The sequence below is a fragment of the Bufo gargarizans genome, chromosome 5 (assembly GCF_014858855.1).
Source record: "Bufo gargarizans isolate SCDJY-AF-19 chromosome 5, ASM1485885v1, whole genome shotgun sequence".
NCBI lineage: Eukaryota > Metazoa > Chordata > Amphibia > Anura > Bufonidae > Bufo > Bufo gargarizans.
The window spans coordinates 269,989,094-270,013,524 of record NC_058084.1 but is presented as its reverse complement, the minus strand read 5'-3'; the positions used below and the strand labels follow the sequence as shown (position 1 = coordinate 270,013,524).

General features: G+C 41.6%; 1 protein-coding gene across 1 annotated transcript in view; it reads right to left on the bottom strand.

The window, feature by feature from the left end:
• GABBR2 (gamma-aminobutyric acid type B receptor subunit 2) overlaps positions 1–24,431 on the bottom strand; it is an 858,895-nt gene that overhangs the window by 195,834 nt on the left and 638,630 nt on the right. Inside the window, exon 13 of the mRNA XM_044294545.1 lies at positions 17,022–17,144. Coding sequence (XP_044150480.1) covers positions 17,022–17,144 — 123 coding nt within the window. The remainder of the gene's footprint in view (positions 1–17,021; positions 17,145–24,431) is intronic.

Genomic DNA, 24,431 nt, shown 5'->3' with positions numbered 1-24,431 from the left:
GTACCAAGCCATGTGTAATAATCAAATTTTAACCCAACCCCCCATCCCCACCCATCCCGCCTCACCCTAACCTGCACAATACGAAGGCACACTATTATATATTCTTATTCAGACATCAAAACGACAGCCACGGTTCCCATAATTTTTCAAATTTTGCTGGGCATCCACGCTTCTGGTACACCATCCGCTCATAGCTTAACATCGTGTCAACAGTACTTAAGAATTCGCCTAGGGTTGGCGGCGCTGTCTGTATCCAATGTAGGGCAATTAACTTTCTAGCAACATATAACACTCTACCTATAGCTATTTTATGCACCTGACTAGTGGCCAATTCAGAGAAGTATCCCAACACACACACTTTCGGGTCAGGCGGTATCCGTACCTTGTAAACGTCCTGTATTGTCTGAGATACCATCTCCCAGTATCTCCCTAGCCTCTCGCACATCCACATCATATGCAACAAATCTGCAGAAACCATAGAGCACCTTGGACATTCATCCGTGGGTCTAAACCCTATGCGAAACAAAAAAAACGGTGTCTTGTAGACCCTACGGACAATGAACAGCTGCGAGAGTTTACGCCCTTCACTCAAGGAAGAGAGAGGTATCGCCTCCAGTATGTCAGACCATTGGTCATCAGTTAGCTCACCAACATCCTTCTCCCATTTACCTTTAGCCGCAAGCGGATGTGACAGTAGAAACTTATCAAGCAACAGCTTGTATATACAGGAGATCATACCTCTCCTTGCCCCCCTGGACAGAATCTGTTGCAATGCAGCATCTCTCCCTGCCACCACAGTCACGCCTCTAAATGTGGAGTTGTACGCGTGTCTCACCTGAAGATACTTATAAAAGTGTGTTCTAGGTAGTTCATACAGCTCCTGAAATCTGGTAAAGGACATGAACTTCTTTTCTTCCAGAAGGTGGCCCAACCTCAGAATACCCTTCCTTTTCCACGCCCCAAAATCAGACAGAGAGAGGAATTCCGGCAGCACGGGATTGTCCCGCAATGGAGTGTATTCCGTATTGCCGACAACCCCCCTCAGGAGCTTAACCCTGTTCCACACGGAGTGCATCAAGTATCCCAAATCTCCCAACAGACCATTCTTCCCGGCCCCTCTAGTCTCAAGGATCAGCAATAGGTCATTAGATGACAAGCAATGAGTAAACAACTGACACGACACCTCACTCGACTCCAGTTCCCCTGGGTATACTTCCTGGCTGCACAATGCCAACATTTTAAAGGGTGAGGTTTATTTTTAGTTTAAAAGTAGACCAGCCAAGCAAAAGATGAACCAATTGTCGTACATGCATAATAAAGTTGGTGCATTATTGTGTCGCTGCATCTCCCGTCTCGAGGATCAAAACATCCAGCGACGGGGATGGGGGAAGCCAATAGCAGGCTGCGATGGGAACGGATGAACCAATTGTCGTACATGCATAATAAAGTTGGTGCTTTATTGTGCCGCTGCATCTCCCGTCTCGAGGATCAAAACATCCAGCGACGGGGGTGGGGGAAGCCAATAGCAGGCTACGATGGGAACAGATGAACCAATTGTCGTACATGCATAATAAAGTTGGTGCTTTATTGTGCCACTGCATCTCCCCGTCTCGAGGATCAAAACATCCAGCGACGGGGGTGGGGGAAGCCAATAGCAGGCTGCGATGGGAACAAGCCTCCCTACCGTCACCCCCCCTTCACCGAATGTTTTGATCTGCGTAACAGGGAGATGCAGTGGCGGCCGTGCAGGCATCAGGAGCAACGCGGGTGCCGGGGAGCGAGTTAAGTATAAACTATATGTGGTGCCTGAGCATTTTGGGGGGCATTATAGGGGCTGGATAACCCCTTTAAGCTAATGAACACAATTGCAATAAATGCTTCCTAAACCACCTGGGGTGCCAGAATGAGGAAAGTTTGTGACTCAAGGTATGGAGTCAATAGCTGCATTTCCTCTCCCATTAGGAAAATTATACTTTATTATTGAGTGATTGTATAATTTTATAGGCAGCATATAGTGCTGTGTAGACTTTTATATACATTTTTCTAGTGCTCCCTATCTTTATTATGGAATGAATTTTTAATATTCATTTACGAAAACAGTGATGCTATAATAATTACAAGTAACATTTTAATACTGATTTACACAATGTTATTTGAGCAGTACCAACATATTTATGCTGCAGAGCTCATTTTTTCACATGGCTTATCAGTACTTTGCAAGAGAAACTAAGATAAGATTGGTTCCTGGCAAGGTTAGTTAATGTGAATTTTCTGGCTCTGTGTCAGCCTAACTTCCAGGAACAGCCTTAAATTACTCCATTACTGAGATGTTCAATCCGGAACTAAGGAGACAAAGGCAGGCAATGGGATATCATTATTAAAACCCCTGAAGAATTGATTGAGATGATGGAGAAAGCTGTCGTATTTAATACATACATTTGAGCTAAATCTATTTTACAGGCAATCAATCCCATGTAAAATTGAGCAGTTCAACATCTTCAGTTTAAGGGCGCCACAAACTCTGAAACGGCTAAAGAGCAGCAGTCAGCAGGGTCAACCCTATTAAACCAGGCATACTATATGGTGTATTGGGGTGCTAGGCCCTGCAGCTCAGTGCACTAATGGAACATCACAACTGATTTTCACAAAACAGGTATCATTTTAATCATCAGGATCAACTCTACCAAGAAGTATGTATAGTTTAACCACCTCCCGACCGCTGTACGCGTATATGCGTCCGGGAGGTGGTTGCTTTATTCCTCCTGGACGCATATACGCGTCTTCTCGCGAGACGCGAGATTTCCTGTGAACGCGCGCGCACAGGCGCGCGCGCTCACAGGAACGGAAGGTAAGCGAGTGGATCTCCAGCCTGCCAGCGGCGATCGCTCGCTGGCAGGCTGGAGATCCGAATTTTTTAACCCCTAACAGGTATATTAGACGCTGTTTTCATAACAGCGTCTAATATACCTCCTACCTGGTCCTCTGGTGGTCCCTTTTGTTAGGATCGACCACCAGAGGACTCAGGTAGGTCAGTACAGTCCCACCAAACACCACACTACACTACACTACACCCCCCCCCCGTCACTTATTAACCCCTTATAAACCCCTGATCACCCATGATCACCCCATATAAACTCCCTGATCACCCCCCTGTCATTGATCACCGCCCTGTCAGGCTCCGTTCAGACGTCCGTATGATTTTTACGGATCCACGGATACATGGATCGGATCCGCAAAAAGCATACGGACGTCTGAATGGAGCCTTACAGGGGGGTGATCAATGACAGGCGGGTGATCACCCATATACACTCCCTGATCACCCCCTGTCATTGATCACCCCCCTGTCATTGATCACCCCCCTGTCATTGATCACCCCCCTGTAAGGCTCCATTCAGACGTCCGCATGATTTTTACGGATCCGATCCATGTATCCATGGATCCGTAAAAATCATGCGGACATCTGAATGGAGCCTTACAGGGGGGGTGATCAGTGACAGGGGGGTGATCACCCTGATTACCCTGATCACCCCCTGTCATTGATAACCCCCCTGTAAGGCTCCATTCAGACGTCTGCATGCGTTCTGTGGATCCGATCCATGTATCCATGGATCCGTAAAAAATCATGCGGATGTCTGAATGGAGCCTTACAGGGGGGGTGATCAGTGACAGGGGGGTGATCACCCTGATAACCCTGATCACCCCCTGTCATTGATAACCCCCCTGTAAGGCTCCATTCAGACGTCCGCATGCGTTCTGTGGATCCGATCCATGTATCCATGGATCCGTAAAAAATCATGCGGATGTCTGAATGGAGCCTTACAGGGGGGGTGATCAGTGACAGGGGGGTGATCACCCTGATTACCCTGATCACCCCCTGTCATTGATAACCCCCCTGTAAGGCTCCATTCAGACGTCCGCATGCGTTCTGTGGATCCGATCCATGTATCCATGGATCCGTAAAAAATCATGCGGATGTCTGAATGGAGCCTTACAGGGGGGGTGATCAGTGACAGGGGGGTGATCACCCTGATTACCCCCTGTCATTGATAACCCCCCTGTAAGGCTCCATGCAGACGTCCGCATGCGGTCTGTGGATCCGATCCATGTATCCATGGATCCGTAAAAAATCATGCGGATGTCTGAATGGAGCCTTACAGGGGGGGTGATCAATGACAGGGGGGTGATCAGGGAGTCTATATGGGTGATCACCCCCCTGTCATTGATCACCCCCCTGTCATTGATCACCCCCCCCGAGTAAGGCTCCATTCAGACATTTTTTTTGGCACAAGTTAGCGGAAATTTTTTGTTTGTTTTTGTTTTTTCTTACAAAGTCTCATATTCCACTAACTTGTGTCAAAAAATAAAATCTCCCATGGACGCACCATACCCCTCACGGAATCCAAATGCGTAAACATTTTTAGACATTTATATTCCAGACTTCTTCTCACGCTTTAGGGCCCCTAAAAAGCCAGGGCAGTATAAATACCCCACATGTGACCCCATTTCGGAAAGAAGACACCCCAAGGTATTCCGTGAGGGGCATATTGAGTCCATGAAAGATTGAAATTTTTGTCCTAAGTTAGCGGAAAGTGAGACTTTGTGAGAAAAAAACAAAAAAAAATCAATATCCGCTAACTTATGCAAAAAAATAAAAATTCTAGGAACTCGCCATGCCCCTCATTGAATACCTTGGGGTGTCTTCTTTCCAAAGTGGGGTCACATGTGGGGTATTTATACTGCCCTGGCTTTTTAGGGGCCCGAAAGTGTGAGAAGAAGTCTGGGATCCAAATGTCTAAAAATGCCCTCCTAAAAGGAATTTGGGCCCCTTTGCGCATCTAGGCTGCAAAAAAGTGTGACACATGTGGTATCGCCGTACTCAGGAGAAGTTGGGGAATGTGTTTTGGGGTGTCATTTTACATATACCCATGCTGGGTGAGAAAAATATCTTGGTCAAATGCCAACTTTGTATAAAAAAATGGGAAAAGTTGTCTTTTGCCAAGATATTTCTCTCACCCAGCATGGGTATATGTAAAATGACCCCCCAAAACACATTCCCCAACTTCTCCTGAGTACGGCGATGCCACATGTGTGACACTTTTTTGCAGCCAAGGTGGGCAAAGGGGCACCTTTCGGATTTCGCAGGCCATTTTTTACACATTTTGATTGCAAGGTACTTCTTACACATTTGGGCCCCTAAATTGCCAGGGCAGTATAACTACGCCACAAGTGACCCCATTTTGGAAAGAAGACACCCCAAGGTATTCCGTGGGGGGCACGGCGAGTTCCTAGAATTTTTTATTTTTTGTCACAATTTAGCGGAAAATGATGATTTTTCTTTTTTTTTCTTTTTTCCTTACAAAGTCTCATATTCCACTAACTTGCGACAAAAAATAAAAAATTCTAGGAACTCGCCATGCCCCTCACGGAATACCTTGGGGTGTCTTCTTTCCAAAATGGGGTCACTTGTGGGGTAGTTATACTGCCCTGGCAATTTAGGGGCCCAAATGTGTGAGAAGAACTTTGCAATCAAAATGTGTAAAAAATGACTGGTGAAATCCAAAAGGTGCACTTTGGAATATGTGCCCCTTTGCCCACCTTGGCAGCAAAAAAGTGTGACACATCTGGTATCGCCGTACTCAGGAGAAGTTGGGGAATGTGTTTTGGGGTGTCATTTTACATATACCCATGCTGGGTGAGAAAAATATCTTGGTCAAATGCCAACTTTGTATAAAAAAATGGGAAAAGTTGTCTTTTGCCAAGATATTTCTCTCACCCAGCATGGGTATATGTAAAATGACACCCCAAATCACATTCCCCAACTTCTCCTGAGTACGGCGATACCAGATGTGTGACACTTTTTTGATGCCAAGGTGGGCAAAGGGGCACATATTCCAAAGTGCACCTTTCGGATTTCACCGGTCATTTTTTACAGATTTTGATTGCAAAGTACTTCTCACACATATGGGCCCCTAAATTGCCAGGGCAGTATAACTACGCCACAAGTGACCCCATTTTGGAAAGAAGACACCCCAAGGTATTCCGTGAGGGGCATGGCGAGTTCCTAGAATTTTTTATTTTTTGTCGCAAGTTAGTGGAATATGAGACTTTGTAAGGAAAAAAGAGAGAAAAAAAATCATCATTTTCCGCTAACTTGTGACAAAAAATAAAAAATTCTAGGAACTCGCCATGCCCCTCACGGAATACCTTGGGGTGTCTTCTTTCCAAAATGGGGTCACTTGTGGCGTAGTTATACTGCCCTGGCAATTTAGGGGCCCATATGTGTGAGAAGTACTTTGCAATCAAAATCTGTAAAAAATGACCGGTGAAATCCGAAAGGTGCACTTTGGAATATGTGCCCCTTTGCCCACCTTGGCATCAAAAAAGTGTCACACATCTGGTATCGCCGTACTCAGGAGAAGTTGGGGAATGTGATTTGGGGTGTCATTTTACATATACCCATGCTGGGTGAGAGAAATATCTTGGCAAAAGACAACTTTTCCCATTTTTTTATACAAAGTTGGCATTTGACCAAGATATTTTTCTCACCCAGCATGGGTATATGTAAAATGACACCCCAAAACACATTCCCCAACTTCTCCTGAGTACGGCGATACCAGATGTGTCACACTTTTTTGCTGCCAAGGTGGGCAAAGGGGCACATATTCCAAAGTGCACCTTTTGGATTTCACCAGTCATTTTTTACACATTTTGATTGCAAAGTTCTTCTCACACATTTGGGCCCCTAAATTGCCAGGGCAGTATAACTACCCCACAAGTGACCCCATTTTGGAAAGAAGACACCCCAAGGTATTCTGTGAGGGGCACGGTGAGTTCCTAGAATTTTTTATTTTTTGTCGCAAGTTAGTGGAATATGAGACTTTGTAAGAAAAAAAAAAAAAAAAAAAATCATCATCATTTTCCGCTAACTTGTGACAAAAAATAAAAAGTTCTATGAACTCACTATGCCCATCAGCGAATACCTTAGGGTGTCTACTTTCCGAAATGGGGTCATTTGTGGGGTTTTTCTACTGTTTGGGCATTGTAGAACCTCAGGAAACATGACAGGTGCTCAGAAAGTCAGAGCTGTTTCAAAAAGCGGAAATTCACATTTTTGTAACATAGTTTGTAAATGCTATAACTTTTACCCAAACCATTTTTTTTTTTGCCCAAACATTTTTTTTATATCAAAGACATGTAGAACAATAAATTTGGCGAAAAATTTATATATGGATGTCGTTTTTTTGCAAAATTTTACAGCTGAAAGTGAAAAATGTCATTTTTTTGCAAAAAAATCGTTACATTTTGATTAATAACAAAAAAAGTAAAAATGCCAGCAGCAATGAAATACCACCAAATGAAAGCTTTATTAGTGAGAAGAAAAGGAGGTAAAATTCATTTGGGTGGTAAGTTGCATGACCGAGCGATAAACGGTGAAAGTAGTGTAGTGCCGAAGTGTAAAAAGTGCTCTGGTCATGAAGGGGGTTTCACCTAGCGGGGCTGAAGTGGTTAATATGGTTGATCCAGCTGACAAATACTCTTTAAACAATTACTTCCTATCACTATGTCAAGATATGCTATGCTTAATCTACAGTGACATTACCGCTCCACAAACATTTTATTCCTGAGACTGGCACATTTTACTTATTAATACTTCATAGTCTCAGTCATCAAGCTTTTTTTTCCATGATCGTCATATGACGTAAAAATTCTTCAGTGCCAGATTTTTGTTTCTGGAATGCATTATAATAAGTGCCAGAAGGAAGATTTCCACCATCTGATGTTCTGATAATAGTTATTCTTTAAAGTAAATGATAAAAAAGATACCTAAGCATCTTCAGGAATGATCAGTTTTCAATTGACTTTTCTCCTCCAGCCATGTAGAAGCTTTTGCCGGTGTTCATCTAAGTTAGGTCTTACCAAGCATGTCTAGTGTACTAATGGGTCCTGAAAATCTATTATTCATTGCCACAGCATCTATTATAAACTCTGAGCAAAAATGTCTCTTGTGTTTTTAGTTTCTTGCTCTACTTTGCAATTGTAAAATTGGTTTAAAAGAACAGGCTGTGTGAAGTTCATGTATAATACCTTTCCCTTACTAAGCTTTTGTTTTCTCATGTTTTTAATTTCTATGGAAAAATACCTTGCAAATATATATATATATATATATATATATATATATATATATAACAGTTTGAGCTCCCCTGGTCAAAATTATTGTTACTGTTGAAGATGAAATGATCTCCACAAGGTTAAAGATGACACTTACCCTTTGAATTTTAAGCAAAAAACTATTTTTATTTTCATCTTTTGCATTTTCATAATAACAAAGGACAAAAAGGACCCAAAGCAAAACTTTTGGCAGCCTGCATGGTTAATACCTAGTAGTGCCCCCTTTGGCAAGTACAGTATCTAAGCTTGGAAATGCTTTTTGTAGCCAGCCAAGAGTGTTTCTATTCTAGTCTAAAGGATTTTAATCCATTCTTCCATGTTCTCCAGCTCTGTGAAATTCCTGGGCCATTTTGCATGCACTGCTCTTTTGAGGTCTATCCACAGATTTTTAATGATGTTCAGATCAGGGGACTGTGTGGGCCATGGAAATACCTTTAGCTTGCGCCTTTTGAGGTAGTCTATTGTGGATTTTGAGGTGTGTTTAGGATCATTATCCATTTGTAGAAGCTATCCTTTTTTCAACTTCAGCTTTTTTTACAGTTGGTGTTATGTTTGCTTCTAGAATTTGCTGAAATTTCTTTGAATCTATTCTTCCTTCTACCCGTGAAATGTTTCCTGTGCCACTGGCTAGAACACAACCCCAAAGAATGATTGATCCACCCCCATGCTTAATGGTTGGAGAGATGTTCTTTTCATGAAATTCTGTGCCCTTTTTTCTCCAAACATACATATGCTCATTGTGGTCAAAGAGTTTTATTCAACCCTCATTGGTCCCCAGGACTTGTTTTTAAAATGCATCAGACTACTGTAGTGTAGCCGGAAGAAGCGCAGTTGTGCAAAATGGCCGTCGCTACGAGTGTTCTGTAAAGGCTACAGTCCGCCCCAGCTCTACTGCTACCTATGTCCAAGTGAATAATAAAGAAGATTTGACGATACGAGTGGCGAGTGCCACCTGCTTTCTTTCACATCTACAATCAGGTGCTGACTCTTTTGAATTATCGAAGTTGTGCGCCCCCTGTACTGGGTTTGTTGGGGTACTAAGTGGACGTGTTGCCATGGAGGAATCACTGGGCAGTGCCGCCTGCAATTTCTGTGTCTCTGGGAATGTTTTACTAGTTTAGATGTTATTTTGCAAACTTCTGATGCTGAACTTTGTGGTGAGCATGCAGGAGAGGTTTACTTCTGATGACTCTTCCATGAAGGCCTTATTTGTCTAGATTTTCGCTGAACAGTAGAACAGTCTACCACAACTCCAGAGTTTGCTAAATCTTGCTAAAGGTCTTTTGCAGTCAAGCGGGGTTCTGATTTGCCTTTATAGCAATCCTACGAGCAGCTGTCTCTGAATTTTATCTTAGTCTTCCAGGCCTCTTGACCTCCACTATTCCTGCTAACTGCCATTTCTTAATTACATTTCGAACAGAGGAAATGGCAACCATGAAAACTCTTTGCTATCTTTTTATAGCCTTCTCCTACTTTGTGAGCCTCATTTTCATTTTCAGGGTGTTAAGGACAAGGAGCCTGGGTATTTATAAAGCTTTGAAATTTGCATCACGTAGCCTTTCCTAACAATGATTGTGAACATGCCTTAACCCTAAGAGGCTATTTAAGGTCTGAGACCTCGGTCAAAGTTATCTGAGTACTCAAATCTCCTTTAATTCCAATACTTTTGCAAGGTACTCCTTTAGTTTTTTTACTCTATAATTGTACAAAATAAGACACAGTTATTGCTTAGGATGTTGAAAAGTGTATTTCATCCTTAACGTTATGCCTTTTGGAGATTATTTAATCTTCAAGTTGCTTAACTGTTTACAGTAACAGCAATTTATTTATTTATTTTTGCAACGCTCAATTTATTTAAAGCAAAAAATCTATTTTATTTAATCCATAGAATACATAGAATACATACATACCACTTCCTACACTCTGGCTTCAAAAAGTTGCAAAATAGGACTAGGATTTTTGGAATCGCTTGCACATAAAATTTGGGGAAAATGTATAATTTGCTGTGGTTTTGTTATCAGTTTTAAGTCTGTCTTTTCTTTGTGAGGTTACCCCATATTTATTAAATGGCGCACAGTAATAGTATATTTGGGGCAAGTGCAATGAGGTGTACACCTGTGTCTGTAAAAGTACACCATGGAGCTGGAGTGGAGATGCAACTCTTTTGCGACTTTCATTGCATCATAAATGAGACTTAAAGGTGTTGTAATCTGAAATCATGACATAATTTTCACTACACTTCTAAAGGTGGCGAGGTTCACCAAATGTCACAAAATTTGACCAATTTTCGCACTTTGGCATCACTTTTTTACACCACAAAACTGGCGTAGCAGATTTGATAAATGACCCCGTTTTTATTTTTACATCACTCTAGTTTTGAAAAGTGAGTGGGAAAGTTTTTATCTTATTGAGTTTTAAAAAAATGTAAAAATGTTTCAAACTCACTCCAATAGGAGAGTGGCCTTGACGAACTGGAGTTGCATTTCTAAACAAAAGTCTTAGCTTTAAAGATGGACCCAGTATAACAAACCGCAAATGACATTTAATTATCCTGTTGCAAGGCACGCTAACACAGACTCAAGAGACACTGACTTCAAATATTCCATTCATGATGAACTCCCCCATAGACTTCATACAGTATAAATATTGGCAGTTGGAAGTTCAGATATTTATTCATAACCTCATGTAAATACATGCTCCGAGGATAAAAACTTAATCCTCTCATCTACAGATGAATTAAATAATTCTAAACTAATCTTGAATCTTCCCAAAACTTTGGATTCCAGTGGATCCAAAACTTTTGTTTTTTGATTTGGACGAATTAGTCAAACTGCCAATTTATAAATCAGAGGACAGCACAGGAGGGCAGGAAAGATGAAGTAGTATCACCTGGCCAGCAGACTTGCTCATTTGCAGTCATCCTTAGTCAATCAGGAGGGACGATACTGATGTGTCCTAGGCACTTTATAAGATCCCAAGCAGAGGATCCATTTGTATTCTCAGCTTGTACATTTATGTGACACAGGATGTTTAGCAGAGAGAGAGAGAGAGCAAAGAAAACTTATCTTTAGAAACATAATAAACCTAGTTTAGGCTGGGTTCGCATCTGTGCTAGTGAACTCCGGCAGTCCGGAGGAATAGACTGCCAGAGTTCACCTTATCTGGCATACCACCATGCAACGCCAGATCCCCATTCACGGTAATGGGATCCGGTGGTAATCTGGCCTCTCTCCGGCATATATGCTGACTTTTGACGGGACAAAAAATATGTGTGACTTCTTTGTTTGGCTGAAAGCCGGCATTTATGCTGGATACAGTGACCGCATTATAGTGCTGGAGTTCTCCCATTTGTGTACTTGGTAGGTACATGGTATGTGGCAAAATAACATCCTTATGAACACCAGGACCAAAGATTTCCCACAAGAACATTGCCCATAGCATTACACTATATCCACCAACTTGCCTTCTTCCCATAGTACATCTTGGTTCTATATCTTTCCCAGGTAAGTGAAACATACAGTCATGTGAAAAAATTAGGACACCCTTTGAAAGCATGTGGTTTTTTGTAACATTTTTAATAAAAGGTTATTTCATCTCCGTTTCAACAATACAGAGAGATTAAAGTAATCCAACTAAACAAAGAAAACTGAAGAAAAGTCTTTTCAAGATCTTCTGTAAATGTCATTCTACAAAAATGCCTATTCTAACTGAGGAAAAAGATAGGACACCCTTGCCCCTAATAGCGAGTGTTACCTCCTTTGGCTGAAATAACTGCAGTGAGACGGTTCTTGTAGCCATCTACCAGTCTTCGACATCGGTCTGAGGAAATTTTACCCCACTCCTCAATGCAGAACTTTTTCAGCTGTGAGATGTTTGAGGGGTTTCTTGCACGTACAGCCCTTTTCAAGTCACCCCACAGCATCTCAATGGGATTCAAATCTGGACTTTGACTTGGCCATTCCAGGACTCTCCATTTCTTCTTTTTCAGCCAATCTTTGGTTGATTTACTAGTATGTTTTGGGTCATTGTCATGTTGCATGGTCCAGTTCCGCTTCAGCTTTAATTTTCTAACTGATGGTCTCACATGTTCTTCAAGCACCTTCTGATACACAGTAGAATTCATCGTGGATTCTATGATGGTGAGCTGACCAGGTCCTGCTGCAGCAAAGCAGCCCCAAACCATGACACTTCCACCTCCATGCTTCACAGTTGGTATGAGGTTCTTTTCTTGGAATGCTGTGTTTGGTTTACGCCAAACATGTCCTCTGCTGTTGTGTCCAAATAATTCAATTTTGGACTCATCTGTCCAAAGAACATTATTCCAGAAGTCCTGGTCTTTGTCAACTTTATCTCTGGCAAATGTCAGTCTGGCCTCGATGTTTCTCTTGGAAAGCAAAGGTTTCCTCTTTGCACACCTCCCATGCAAGTTAAACTTGTACAGTCTCTTTCTGATTGTAGAGGCATGTACTTCTACATCAACAGTAGCCAGAGCCTGCTGTAGTTCTCGAGATGACACTTTAGGGTTTTTGGAGACCGCTTTTAGCATCTTGCGGTCTGCTCTTGGGGTGAACTTGCTGGGGCGACCAGTCCTGGGCATGTTGGCAGTTGTTTTGAAAGCCCTCCACTTGTAGACTATCTTCCGGACAGTGGAATGGCTGATTTCAAAATCTTTTGAGATCTTTTTAAATCCCTTCCCAGACTCATAGGCTGCTACAATCTTTTTTCTGAAGTCCTCTGACAGCTCTTTTGCTCTCACCATGGTGCTCACTCTCACTTCAACAGTCAGGAGCACACCAAACTAAATGTCTGAGGTTTAAATAGGGCAAGCCTCATTCAACATGCAGAGTAACGATCTACTAATTATGTGCACCTGGTGTGATATACCTGTGTGAGATCTGAGCCAATTTAAGAGGGAATACATGTGAGGGTGTCCTATCTTTTTCCTCAGTTAGAATAGGCATTTTTGTAGAATGACATTTACAGAAGATCTTGAAAAGACTTTTCTTCAGTTTTCTTTGTTTAGTTGGATTACTTTAATCTCTCTGTATTGTTGAAACGGAGATGAAATAACCTTTTATTAAAAATGTTACAAAAAACCACATGCTTTCAAAGGGTGTCCTAATTTTTTCACATGACTGTATGTGCTGGGCCTTCCACAGGATATATAAGAAAACATGATTCATAAGATCATACACATTCTTCTCTATGTTCCAGTTTTGATGCTCAAGTGCTCATTGTATATGTGTTCAGTGGCACAGTGAAGCACTGGAAGGTCTTTAGAAAGCTGTCCTGCACTGTAAGTTCTCATAATTTTCTACCATAACCAAGCATCAACTTTTTCAGCAATTTTCCTTACAGTAGCTATTCTGGATCAAACTGACTAGCATTTGCTCTCCATTGATGTCAAAAAGCCTTGAACATGCATGACTCTGTGCCCAGTTCACTATTTGTCCTTTCTTGGGCCACTTTTGATGCTGGAGGTGCTATCCACAGCATATAAGGAAAACCCCTTATAAGGCTACTTTCACACTAGCGTTCGGCTGTCCGCTCGTGAGCTCCGTTTGAAGGGGCTCACGAGCGAACCCGAACGCTTCCGTCCAGCCCTGATGCAGTCTGAATGGATGCGGATCCGTTCAGACTGCATCAGTCTGGCGGCGTTCAGCCTCCGCTCCGCTCGCCTCCGCACGGACAGGCGGACAGCTGAACGCTGCTTGCAGCGTTCGGGTGTCCGCCTGGCCGTGCGGAGGCGTGCGGATCCGTCCAGACTTACAATGTAAGTCAATGGGGACGGATCCGTTAGAAGATGCCACAATATGGCGCAATCTTCAAGCGGATCCGTCCCCCATTGACTTTACATTGAAAGTCTGGACGGATCCGTCCGAGGCTATTTTCACACTTAGCTTTTATATGCCAAAATAATGCAGACGGATCCGTTCTGAACGGAGCCTCTGTCTGCATTATTATGATCGGATCCGTTCAGAACGGATCCGATCGAACGCTAGTGTGAAAGTAGCCTAACCTGTTATTTGGAGATGCTCCGACCTAGTCCTCTAGCCATCACAATCTGTATTATTATTGCTACATACAAAAGTGTATTTAATAAAATAATAAGGGACTTTAATATTCACAGTAGGAAATGTTCAGTCAAAAGTTTTATTTCTATTATAGGCCTGAAAATTAAACATATGCCTGTTGTCCATCTTTACAGATGTAAAGATGACTGTAGATTTATAAAGTTGCATGTCATGTCTCTTCCCTACTCTTTATGAATATTATTAAAATGACTGTACGTTACAAATATTGATAAGTTACACAAAGCTGAAACCTAAATCTCTGATCAGGATGGACAATCAAAATGTGATTCCTGTAAAATATCTGTAAGGAACACTCTAGATAAAAACTGAAATACCTAGTGCAGGACAATCATGCCCTCTCACACTGAACTTAGATATAACACTGTTAGCTTGCCCAGAGTGTTATCCTCTGGTTTTAAGGCCATACATTTATGCTGATTATTATGTATCTTTATAGTAGCCATAGCTCTGTTTGTCTGGCACTAGAACTTCATATGCCCTGTATAGATAAAATGCTAAAGTTCTGTCTGCCACCAATACCTACTAGGGGGATTTAGGAGCTTGCTCCACAGTCAATACATTAAACTCAATAATAAAACTGTATAGAACAATCTTTTAAAGGGACACTAAACTCTGAAAGGAAAGGTCTCATCACTCCCTCCAGCAACACGTTCAGCTGGAGATGGACTGTGCATAGTACAGCTCAAAGTTAAGCCGAGGGGAGCGAAGCTTAATGCTGAATTCACTTTAAAAGACTGTCAGACAATGTGAAAGAATATGGAAGTTGTAAAACTTCAGCAGCTTCTCACAAAACCTCACAGTATTTTCAATTTACTCATTCCACGCCAGCCAATTTCACAATGTGAAAGAATATGGACGTTGTAAAACTTCAGCAGCTTCTCACAAAACCTCACAGCATTTTCAATTTACTCATTCCACGCCAGCCAATTTCATTTCACCCATTTACTCATTATGAGAGAGCTCAGCAGTGTACAGAAGTGGTGAAGGACCTGTAAGGACCTTAGTGATGTCATCATGCAGCCGGAGCATCTGTGCTGTGTGTATATGACGGGTTCACATGATCGTTATGGATTCCGTCATTGTTTTCCCTTATAACATGGTTATATCGGAAAATAACGGAATCCATAAGACATAAGTCTATGGGCAGCATAACGGATTCATCCTGGTTTCTATTATGCAAGAGTCCAGTCCTGCATAACAGAAACCGGGACAAATCAGTTATGCAGCCCACAGACTTCTATTATGACGGAATGCAAAACGGAAGCCTTTAAAAGACATTACGTTTTGCTTTCTGTCATAATAGAAGTCTATGGGAATCATAGCGGGTCTACGGATCGTATGGTCTCCGTTATGCAGAACGGAAAAAAAAGTCCTGTCGACAGGACTTTGTTTTCCGTCTTGCATAACGAGAACCAGATGGATCTGTTATGATTCCCATAGACTTCTATTATGACGGATCAAAAAGGAATGCCTTTTAAAGGCTTCCATTTTGACTTCTGTCTTATGGATTCCATTATGGATTCCATTCAGTTATAACCATGTTGGAGTTGTAGTTTTTTTTGTCTCACTCACTTTAATGTCATATAATAGTTCATAATAACATCCTAGAAATAATGGGGCTTGTAGTTCTCTCATATCACTCTCCATGTAATGGCCACTGATTCCCCATAATAACAGTCTGAACATGCTAGGAGTTGTAGTTCTGTCCTCCCATACTCATCTCCCTATAATGCCTACTGATGTATCATAACAGTCTGGACATGCTGATAGTTGTAGGTCTCTCCTCTTTCTCAAAAAAAGACCCACATCCAAGCTCTTTATCTCCAGCAAAACCTAAGAACAGTCCACTTTTCTAGCATTTTCAGCGGATGCCACTGTGTAAAATCTGTCTAAACAGCTGTTTAACATATATATCACGTGTATATGTAAAAAAGGACAAAAATATGATGTGAAAACAGTATTGCATGCTTGGATAATAATGACTATCACTAGAGAGGAAGATCCGATATGTTTCAGATAGATTGGCAAGCCAAACAGGCATTTTCTCTCACTATCACCCATTGTCTGGGTCATATTTGTATAAATTTGCATGGGGGGGTTATCTTGGTAGATTTAGTATTCTGTCATCTATTACAGCTCCACATGGTGGTATCCCAGCTTTCCTAGGATCCTGAAAGGCCTTGCTAGGACACTATTTAGTTAGAGGAGGGGGATTTATCTTGGTAGATGTAGTATTCTCCAGTCTATTACAGCTCCAAGTAGTTATAACCATTGCTAACAAAGAGATTCCTTCCAACAAGATAGCCATACTCCCTGTGTAGATAAACATTATCCACACTAAACTTGGGCCTCTCCTCATATACTTCCTGACTTGCCTTCCTGCAATACCATGAGAGGGGAAAAGGGAGAAGTCATGGCTGCAGCCTAAGAGAATAATGCACTGATTTTCTAGTTTATTTTTCTTGGTCTGCATTTGTGATATCTGATGAAACAAGAGCAAATAACAAAGACACATAAGGAGATTACATTTATTTATTTATTTTGTGTTTGGATTATGGCTTTAGTTCTCCTTTAAATTCCCCCTTAATGGTCACTGTAGGCAGTTTTAATTTTACCTTTTTAATATATGGCTATTTCAACTGCCATAAAGATTTATGAAGAAAAGAATCCTCAAAAACACATTCATTTCAAGATTACGCTCTGTAGTTATTTGCCAGTGCTGCACCAAAAATATAATGAATAAAACAGATATCTTACCTCTAGGTTATATTCTTCAACTGTCCTTTTTAAAGGATCAACTATTTGCCAGGAAATTAAAATACATAGATCAATCAAAAGCATTCCACCAACTATTACCAGTAGCTTCTGATCCTTAATGATCTGCCAAAAGAAAGCGCATATAGTTTGTTCAGTGAGATATATATATTTTTTTTTTTACAGATGATTGTTACAATGAGATGGGGATATACAGTATAAGGAAAAAAGCCCTTTTTTTTTCAGAATCACCCTTGCTTTTGTTTTTTTTTGTAAAAACGCCCAAACTTCACAAATACTGCTTTTCAAGTTGATTTCTTAATTACCATTATCCGTTACACAAATATTTATTCCAAAGATGATAGAAGACAATATATATACAGAAACTGAGGTAACAACATGGAAGTGACACAAGAAAAAGCAGAAATATAGCAACATATATGATAACAATGTAACAATGCTGAAAAAGGTCCAAGACTAACCATAAATCCCAGCACATGAAGCAAATAATACTAAAGAGTCAGCTACATCATAAGCCCAATGTACATGAAAAGATGTCCACAGATCTGACCCATCTTATTCCTGCACTCCAGGATGGCGCCCACCCCAATGCACATTTGGCGCTGCCTTCTACCTTGTGCAGTCAATATTTGGATGTGAAAGTTAAATGTCTATGATGATATGGAGCAAGAGACCAGAGGATGACTCAAGAAGCATCAGAAAATATGTAGCGAGGCATCCAAAAACTGAATATTACTTATTTTATTATTTTAAAGCCTTCAAGTCAGTTGGCTGAACTGTCACATATACCACTTGACTTTGATGTCAATGGAAAGGGTTACTGTGCTTCCCACACTTACTATCACACAAACCTTTTATACAAGGCTACAAATGAATCATTTCTGCTGCTACAGCCATTAACCTGTCTCAGCGATGACTTGTCCCCTAGTGGCACATGACCCAGTAGAGACGAGCCAAAGCTACAAAGGTGCATGTGACCCCCTCCATCCTAAAGTATACAGGATGTGGACTGGAAGACCACAGAAGAAAGCCAGGAATCCATGGAGCTGGAATGGAGTGGCGGGGGACAGAAATGTTTTTTTTAAAATGTACAGCATGCTAGAGTTGACATTTAAAAAAGTACACAATGCTGGAAAACCTCTTCAAAGAGGCATTTAAGCTTTAGTAACTCATGTTACAATTAGTTTAAATGAAGGCAAAGAGCCTGTTTTTATGTAGCAACAAAATCTTTCTGTATTGAAAATAATTTTAAACAGCAAAAAATAAAAAATATTCACTTCAAATGACACTAAGGCAAGATGGTCTTTATTATTTCTTATTTGATGACCATTTCACGTCTTCCAGTATATATATATATATATATATATATATATATATATATAATGTAAAATAAAAATAAAATTTTACTTAGACAACATTCATATGGGTGTTCTTGATATTTTGCATCAATATTTTTTTTGCCAAAACCAGGAATGGAACACAAACACAGAAAAACTACAGTTAACATTTTTTGGAGCCAGTTCTTAGTTTGGTTTACAAACAGTGTTGCAAAATGCTAACCAAAATAGGCCCATGTAAAAATGTTAAAGGGGTTGTCTGGGTTCAGAATTGAACCAGGATATATCCTCTTCATCACCCAGGCAGCCTCCCTGATATAAGCAGGCAAAGGCTTTTTTGGAGATCCAGTGACATACCGGGCTCTCCATGGGTAAGGTAGTGCTGGCGAGGCTTCTGCCTAGCAGTGAATCGGCACTAGTGGGTGGGCTTTAGCACTACCCTAGCCTGTAAAACGGCTAGGGCAGCGCTAAAGCCCACCCATCAGTGCCGTAGTCGTCACCGGAAACACTGCTAGATGGAAACATCCACCTAGTAGGGGGGTTGCCTGGGTGAAAATGGGGATATGTCTGGGTTCAGCTCTGAACCCAAACATTCCCTTTAAACTGGGTCACAGCTAGGCCCTATTTTATTTATTTATTTTAGAATTTCTTTCTGCTTTTACACAGATTTTTGTTTTGTTTTCCGTTTTTATTTTTAAAATGTAAATGTCAATTGGTCTCAATTGGTCATTATCACTCTTTATTGATTACCGATTTGACTGTGTTTTAAATTTAGATTAAAGGTCAGTGTCTAGAGTCTAAGTCACTGTTCTATGAAACATGCTCTAGATTTTAAACAGTGTTCTGCAATCCAAGTTGCCCTGGGGCATTGCCTCTAGATCAGATCACATTGTTGTATGCTACTGCAAAAATCTCTCAAAATGGATGAATCATTTGAAAACATAACAGCCATATGTTCCAAATTATGCCTACTGCTGTGAAAAATTAATCAACTTTTAAAATATACGCTTTATAAAACTAATGTCTGTTCCCTATTGTTAATGTATGTATTTTTTTTATTGTTTTGCTGTAACCCCTTCAACAAGAGACAGAAATCTTGTCTTCATGCTGTGCATTTGTAACTGTAGATATAATGAAATACTGTGTATAATAAATACTGAGGATCTCGTATGATGGGAATTGTTACCTTAAGTGTCTGTAGGACTAACTGAGTAGTTTAAGTACCTAAAATAATGTTCAGCATTTTGGTAAAGTACTTCTCTGACAACAAATATGTCTACTGTTATAACTAGTGTTGAGCAAATCGAAGTATCCATGGACTTCAATCTGAATTTTGAGGAAAAAGATGATTCACGGTGAAATATAATTTCCTCGCGCTTCGTGCAAATAAATAAATTTTTCCTGAAATGGCGGTAAAAAAAACAAAAACATACCTCATCCATTTGCAAGTGAAAAGCCAATTTTTATTGAACATACTGTAAGGGGTTACACTCTCAGGCAGGGCGGTGAGGACAGATTCTCTTGCAGACCACAGGGTTAAAGTTAAGCTTTATTTATCACACTCTGGCAATACAGGCACCCCAGTTATAATTCACTTGGTAAAGTGAAGATCCAGCACCACAAAACATAAACCAACTCAAAACACCTGCCCATCTGGGGTCTGGCTAATACAGTGAAGATCCTAGCTCACCTATTGAACACAGGTCACACAGAGAATTCGGCTTCTCTAGTCAGCGGGGCAGCCATCTTCCCAGACTTTCTCCAGGCATTACTCTCCTCAGACTGATAGCCTGTACTGTGCTTTATTTCCCCTTGACGATCCCAGCTGGCTTCAGCTGGGGATCCTTCAGGCTAGGGGAAAACTACACATTGCTGAGACCATTTTAACCTTCTGGATTTTATTGATTTTATTTACTTCACCCAGTTGAGGAAGCTGGGTGGGATATAAACCCCTTCCAGGACTTTACCATACACTTTTATGTTCACCTTACCACAATACCCCAAAAAATCTTGTGCACAGTAATTTTGCGCAGTGTCTTCAATCAAGATGGCAGCGACAGGCTCTTCGCAATCAAATGGATACTTTTTTTTTACTGAATAACCCTTGAAAGCCCTAATTTTCTATCTCAGATGCAGCAAACAGTGATGAACTTGGCATCTGGGCGTTTCAATGATGGGGGCGGCACAATTGCTTTTCCCCATCATTACACTTGCTACATACAAAGAAATGTACTTTGTCACAAAGAGGACTTCTTTGTAAAATTGGGCGAAATAGTCAAATAAAATTGTCCATAACTTCGATCATCTCTAGTTATAACTTCTGCTTGGGTAGCTTCTCCAATGTGCTGGTTAATCCTTCCCTTGCTCTTACTGCTGGAATAATAAAGACTGGAATAAACTGCAACTAGACCTGAGATTAAAATTAAAGGTGCCTTAACTGAAGCTGACTGAAGTCGACTAAACTGACTGTGTAAATCATATTGTGGCTTATACTGATGGTATTAGATGGACACTGCTTCTATGGTTGCTTAAAACTTAACCTGCTGATATTACTGCAAGTAAACAGCTTAAAGCTGCACAAAGTAAAATATTAATAAATCTAACATAAAAAACATCTGGAGAAGGACACAAGTAAGGACTCGCCAGCTGTAGCACTGCATGATATACATATGGAAGCCTACCTATGCAAACAGTGCTATATTTCAAGGAAAATATCTACAGGGGCTCCGACTTAAAAGGAAAGAGGAAGCGCAACAAACTTATGTTTTTTATTCTGAGCTACACAGAGAAGGTAGTAGTCAGAGCAGCACTGAGTTAATCAGTGGCATAAGTATTGGACCTACAGTATAGTCTCCAGGGTGTTTGACCGAACAGACAGGGTCCTAATGACACAAGTAAGGACTCACCAGCAGAAGCACTGCATGATATACATATAGGGAGTCTACCCAATACATACAGTGCTATATTTCAAGGAGAATATCTACACTAAAGGCTAGGGCTGTCTCTATCATGAGGTAGGGTTGCCATTGCCAAGGGCATCTACTTGATAGGAGAAGGGAAGAGTAGCAAACTCATTTTGTTCATTCTGAACTATACAAGGAAGACCGTGGTTAGAGCAGCTGGTTGCTTAGACTTGAATATGTTTGATTACCTTCTCAAAGATGTTGCTGGGCTAAAAACAGGGGGTTTGGCCCAGCAAGCATCAGGATAATGTGTTAGGCAGTGTTTCAAGGACCTAAAGCTAGCTAGAATAAGAATGTTTTGTGTGGAGCTCGGTGCATACAACATCCTGACACTCATTGATGCAAGGAGCTTGAATGAGACAGCTCTTAAAGTGAAGATGCAAAAGGACCTGAGAGCAGTGAGTGGTTTAGGATTTTATTAATTTACAACTAGTTTGTGGTCTGATTTTTTTTCTTTCTGACTTGGGGTCTAAATTAATCTAGGGATCTGTTCTAGGGTTTGAATGAATTTTGGAATGTCATCTGCGGTCTGAATGAATTTAGGGTTTTCACAGATGTCCTGCCCATTAAATGGCTGGTGATAGAGGGTCATGTGACCAGACAAATAAATCACTTTTGGAGTTTAGTGTAGGTGCAGAGTTTTGGGATGAAGATAGCTGAGTAATGTGTCTGGTCACATGATCCTCCAACGGCAGCCATCTTAAGGACAGGACCTCTATAGCAGACAGCACAGAATATCAACAAAGGCTATATTAGTAAGTGTCGATGTCATGTTCAGAGGTTATGAGAACCACTGAACGTATCACGTTCAAGTAGAAATGGCCTTGCAGTTCGCCCGGCGGTCGCTTTGCAGCAAACTTTGCTTGTACGTGATTCGCCAAACATGCGAACATATGGCAATGTTCGCATGCGTCATATTATTTTGCATTGTGCCGAACTTTAACCCATGACACATCCATCACGTGGGGCAGGACAACCAATTGAGACGTTTCAGCACATGGACACACCCCCACCCTATAACAGAACCCGATCTGGCAGCCATTTTACATTCTGTGTTTTGCCAATGTAGGGAAAGGTTGCTTTGTAGAGCAGGGACACCAAAAGCTAGCTAATAGGGCCATATACCTGCTTCCACAAAATACTTATTGAGGGGTGCGATATACCTGCTTCCTCCAAATATTGATTAAGGGGTTCTTTATATCTGCTTTCACTAATCACAGTTTAAAGGGGTGCAATATACCTGCTCCCACAAAATACTGATTAAGGGGACTGACGTACCTGCTTCCACAAAATACTGATTAAGGGGATTGATATACCTGCTTCCACCAAATATTGATTGAGGCCTGCGATACACCTGCTTCCACAAAATACTGATTAAGGGATTTGATATGCTTGCTTCCACCAAATATTGAATAAGGGGTTCTATATACCTGCTTCCACAAAATACAGATTGAGGGGTGCGATATACCTGCTGCCACAAAATAATGATTAAGGGGTTTTATATACCTGTTACCACAAAATACTGATTTAGGGGTGCGATATACCTGCTTCCACAAAATACTGATTAAGGAGTTTGATATACCTGCTTCCAAAAAATATAGACAGAGGGGTGCAATATACCGGCTTCCACCAAATATTGATTAAGGGGTTTTATATGCCTGCTTCCACAAAATACTGATTAAGGGGTTTGATATACCTGAGGAAGAGGCAGGCCGTTCCGCAGGGGTGATAGGAGTGGGCAGGTGCACCAGGCCAGAGCCTAAGTGGGAAGTTGGAGAAGGTGCGTGCGATTACGTCAAAGGATGCACCAAAGTTGGCTGAGTGGCTCATTCAGCCTTCTGCTTCTGCACCCTAGTCATCCTCTGTATCTGCACCCGCATCACTCTCTGCTGTTTGCACCCCCAAAGACACCACTACCGCCACCACCATAGCCCATCCACTCGAGTCAGAGGAATTATTTTCCCATCCATTCCCAGATCTTACCAATGCGCAGCCATTCTTGGCATTGGATGAGGAAGAGGAGGTAGCAACGGCCGCCACCCAGCAGTCTGATAACAGTACCCAGATCAGCCCAAGGAGGGTGGTCCCCGCTGTTGCTGCCTACTCCAAGATCTCTAATGTCAGTGGTGGTGAAGGTGACGATGATGACATGTCGATGTACGTTACGTGAGTGCCCACAAGAGAGGAAGAGGAGGGGAGTTCAGAGGGAGAGATGGAGCTGCAGTTAGGGAGGAGAAGGAGAAGCAGGCAAAACTCGCAGTGCACCAGAGGCAAAAAGCAGACTGTATCTGGAGTGAGCCATCCACCATGCATGCGGTCAAATCCTGCGCTCCCAGGACACCGGCACATGTCTCCACAGTGTGAGCTTTTTTTAACGTATCAGCTGCTGACAATAGTGTTGCCATCTGCAGCCTGTGCTGTAAACCCATAAGTCTCGGTAAGCCCAACACTCACCTAGGGATGACCGCCTTAAGAAGGCACCTGGCCTCCCATCACCGAGCCTAGTGGGAGAAAACGCTGTCAGAACCCACAAAGCCTTCTCCTCTCTCCTCCTATTTGTCCTTCACTCCACTATCCATCATGCCGTTGTCGCTTTCATCTGGCAGAAGGCAGGCTTCCATGGCCCAAAAGATCGAGCGTAAAAAGTTGATGACGCCGGATAACCCTCTTGCCCAACGGCTGACCGCTGGCTTGTCGGAAGTGCTAGCCCACCAACTACTGCCATATAAACTGGTGGGCTCGGAGGCCTTTAGAAGATTTGTGGCCATTGGCAAACCGCAATGCAAAGTCCCTGGAAGGAAATATTTCACCCAGAAGGGCATCCCCGAGCTATATGGCCACGTTCAGAGGCAAGTGAATATATCTCTGGCACACAGTGTTGGTGTTCGTCAGATGTCTGATTTGTGACAGCCCGACACACTGGAACTCCACCTTGTATATGCTTGATAGGCTGCTCCAGCAGAAACGTGACGCTAATGACTAGTGATGAGCGGGAGGTGCCATATTCGATTTTGCGATATTTCACGAATATTCGATTGAATATTTGTCTTATATTCGTCAACATTGAATAATCGTAATTATTCTATTTATCA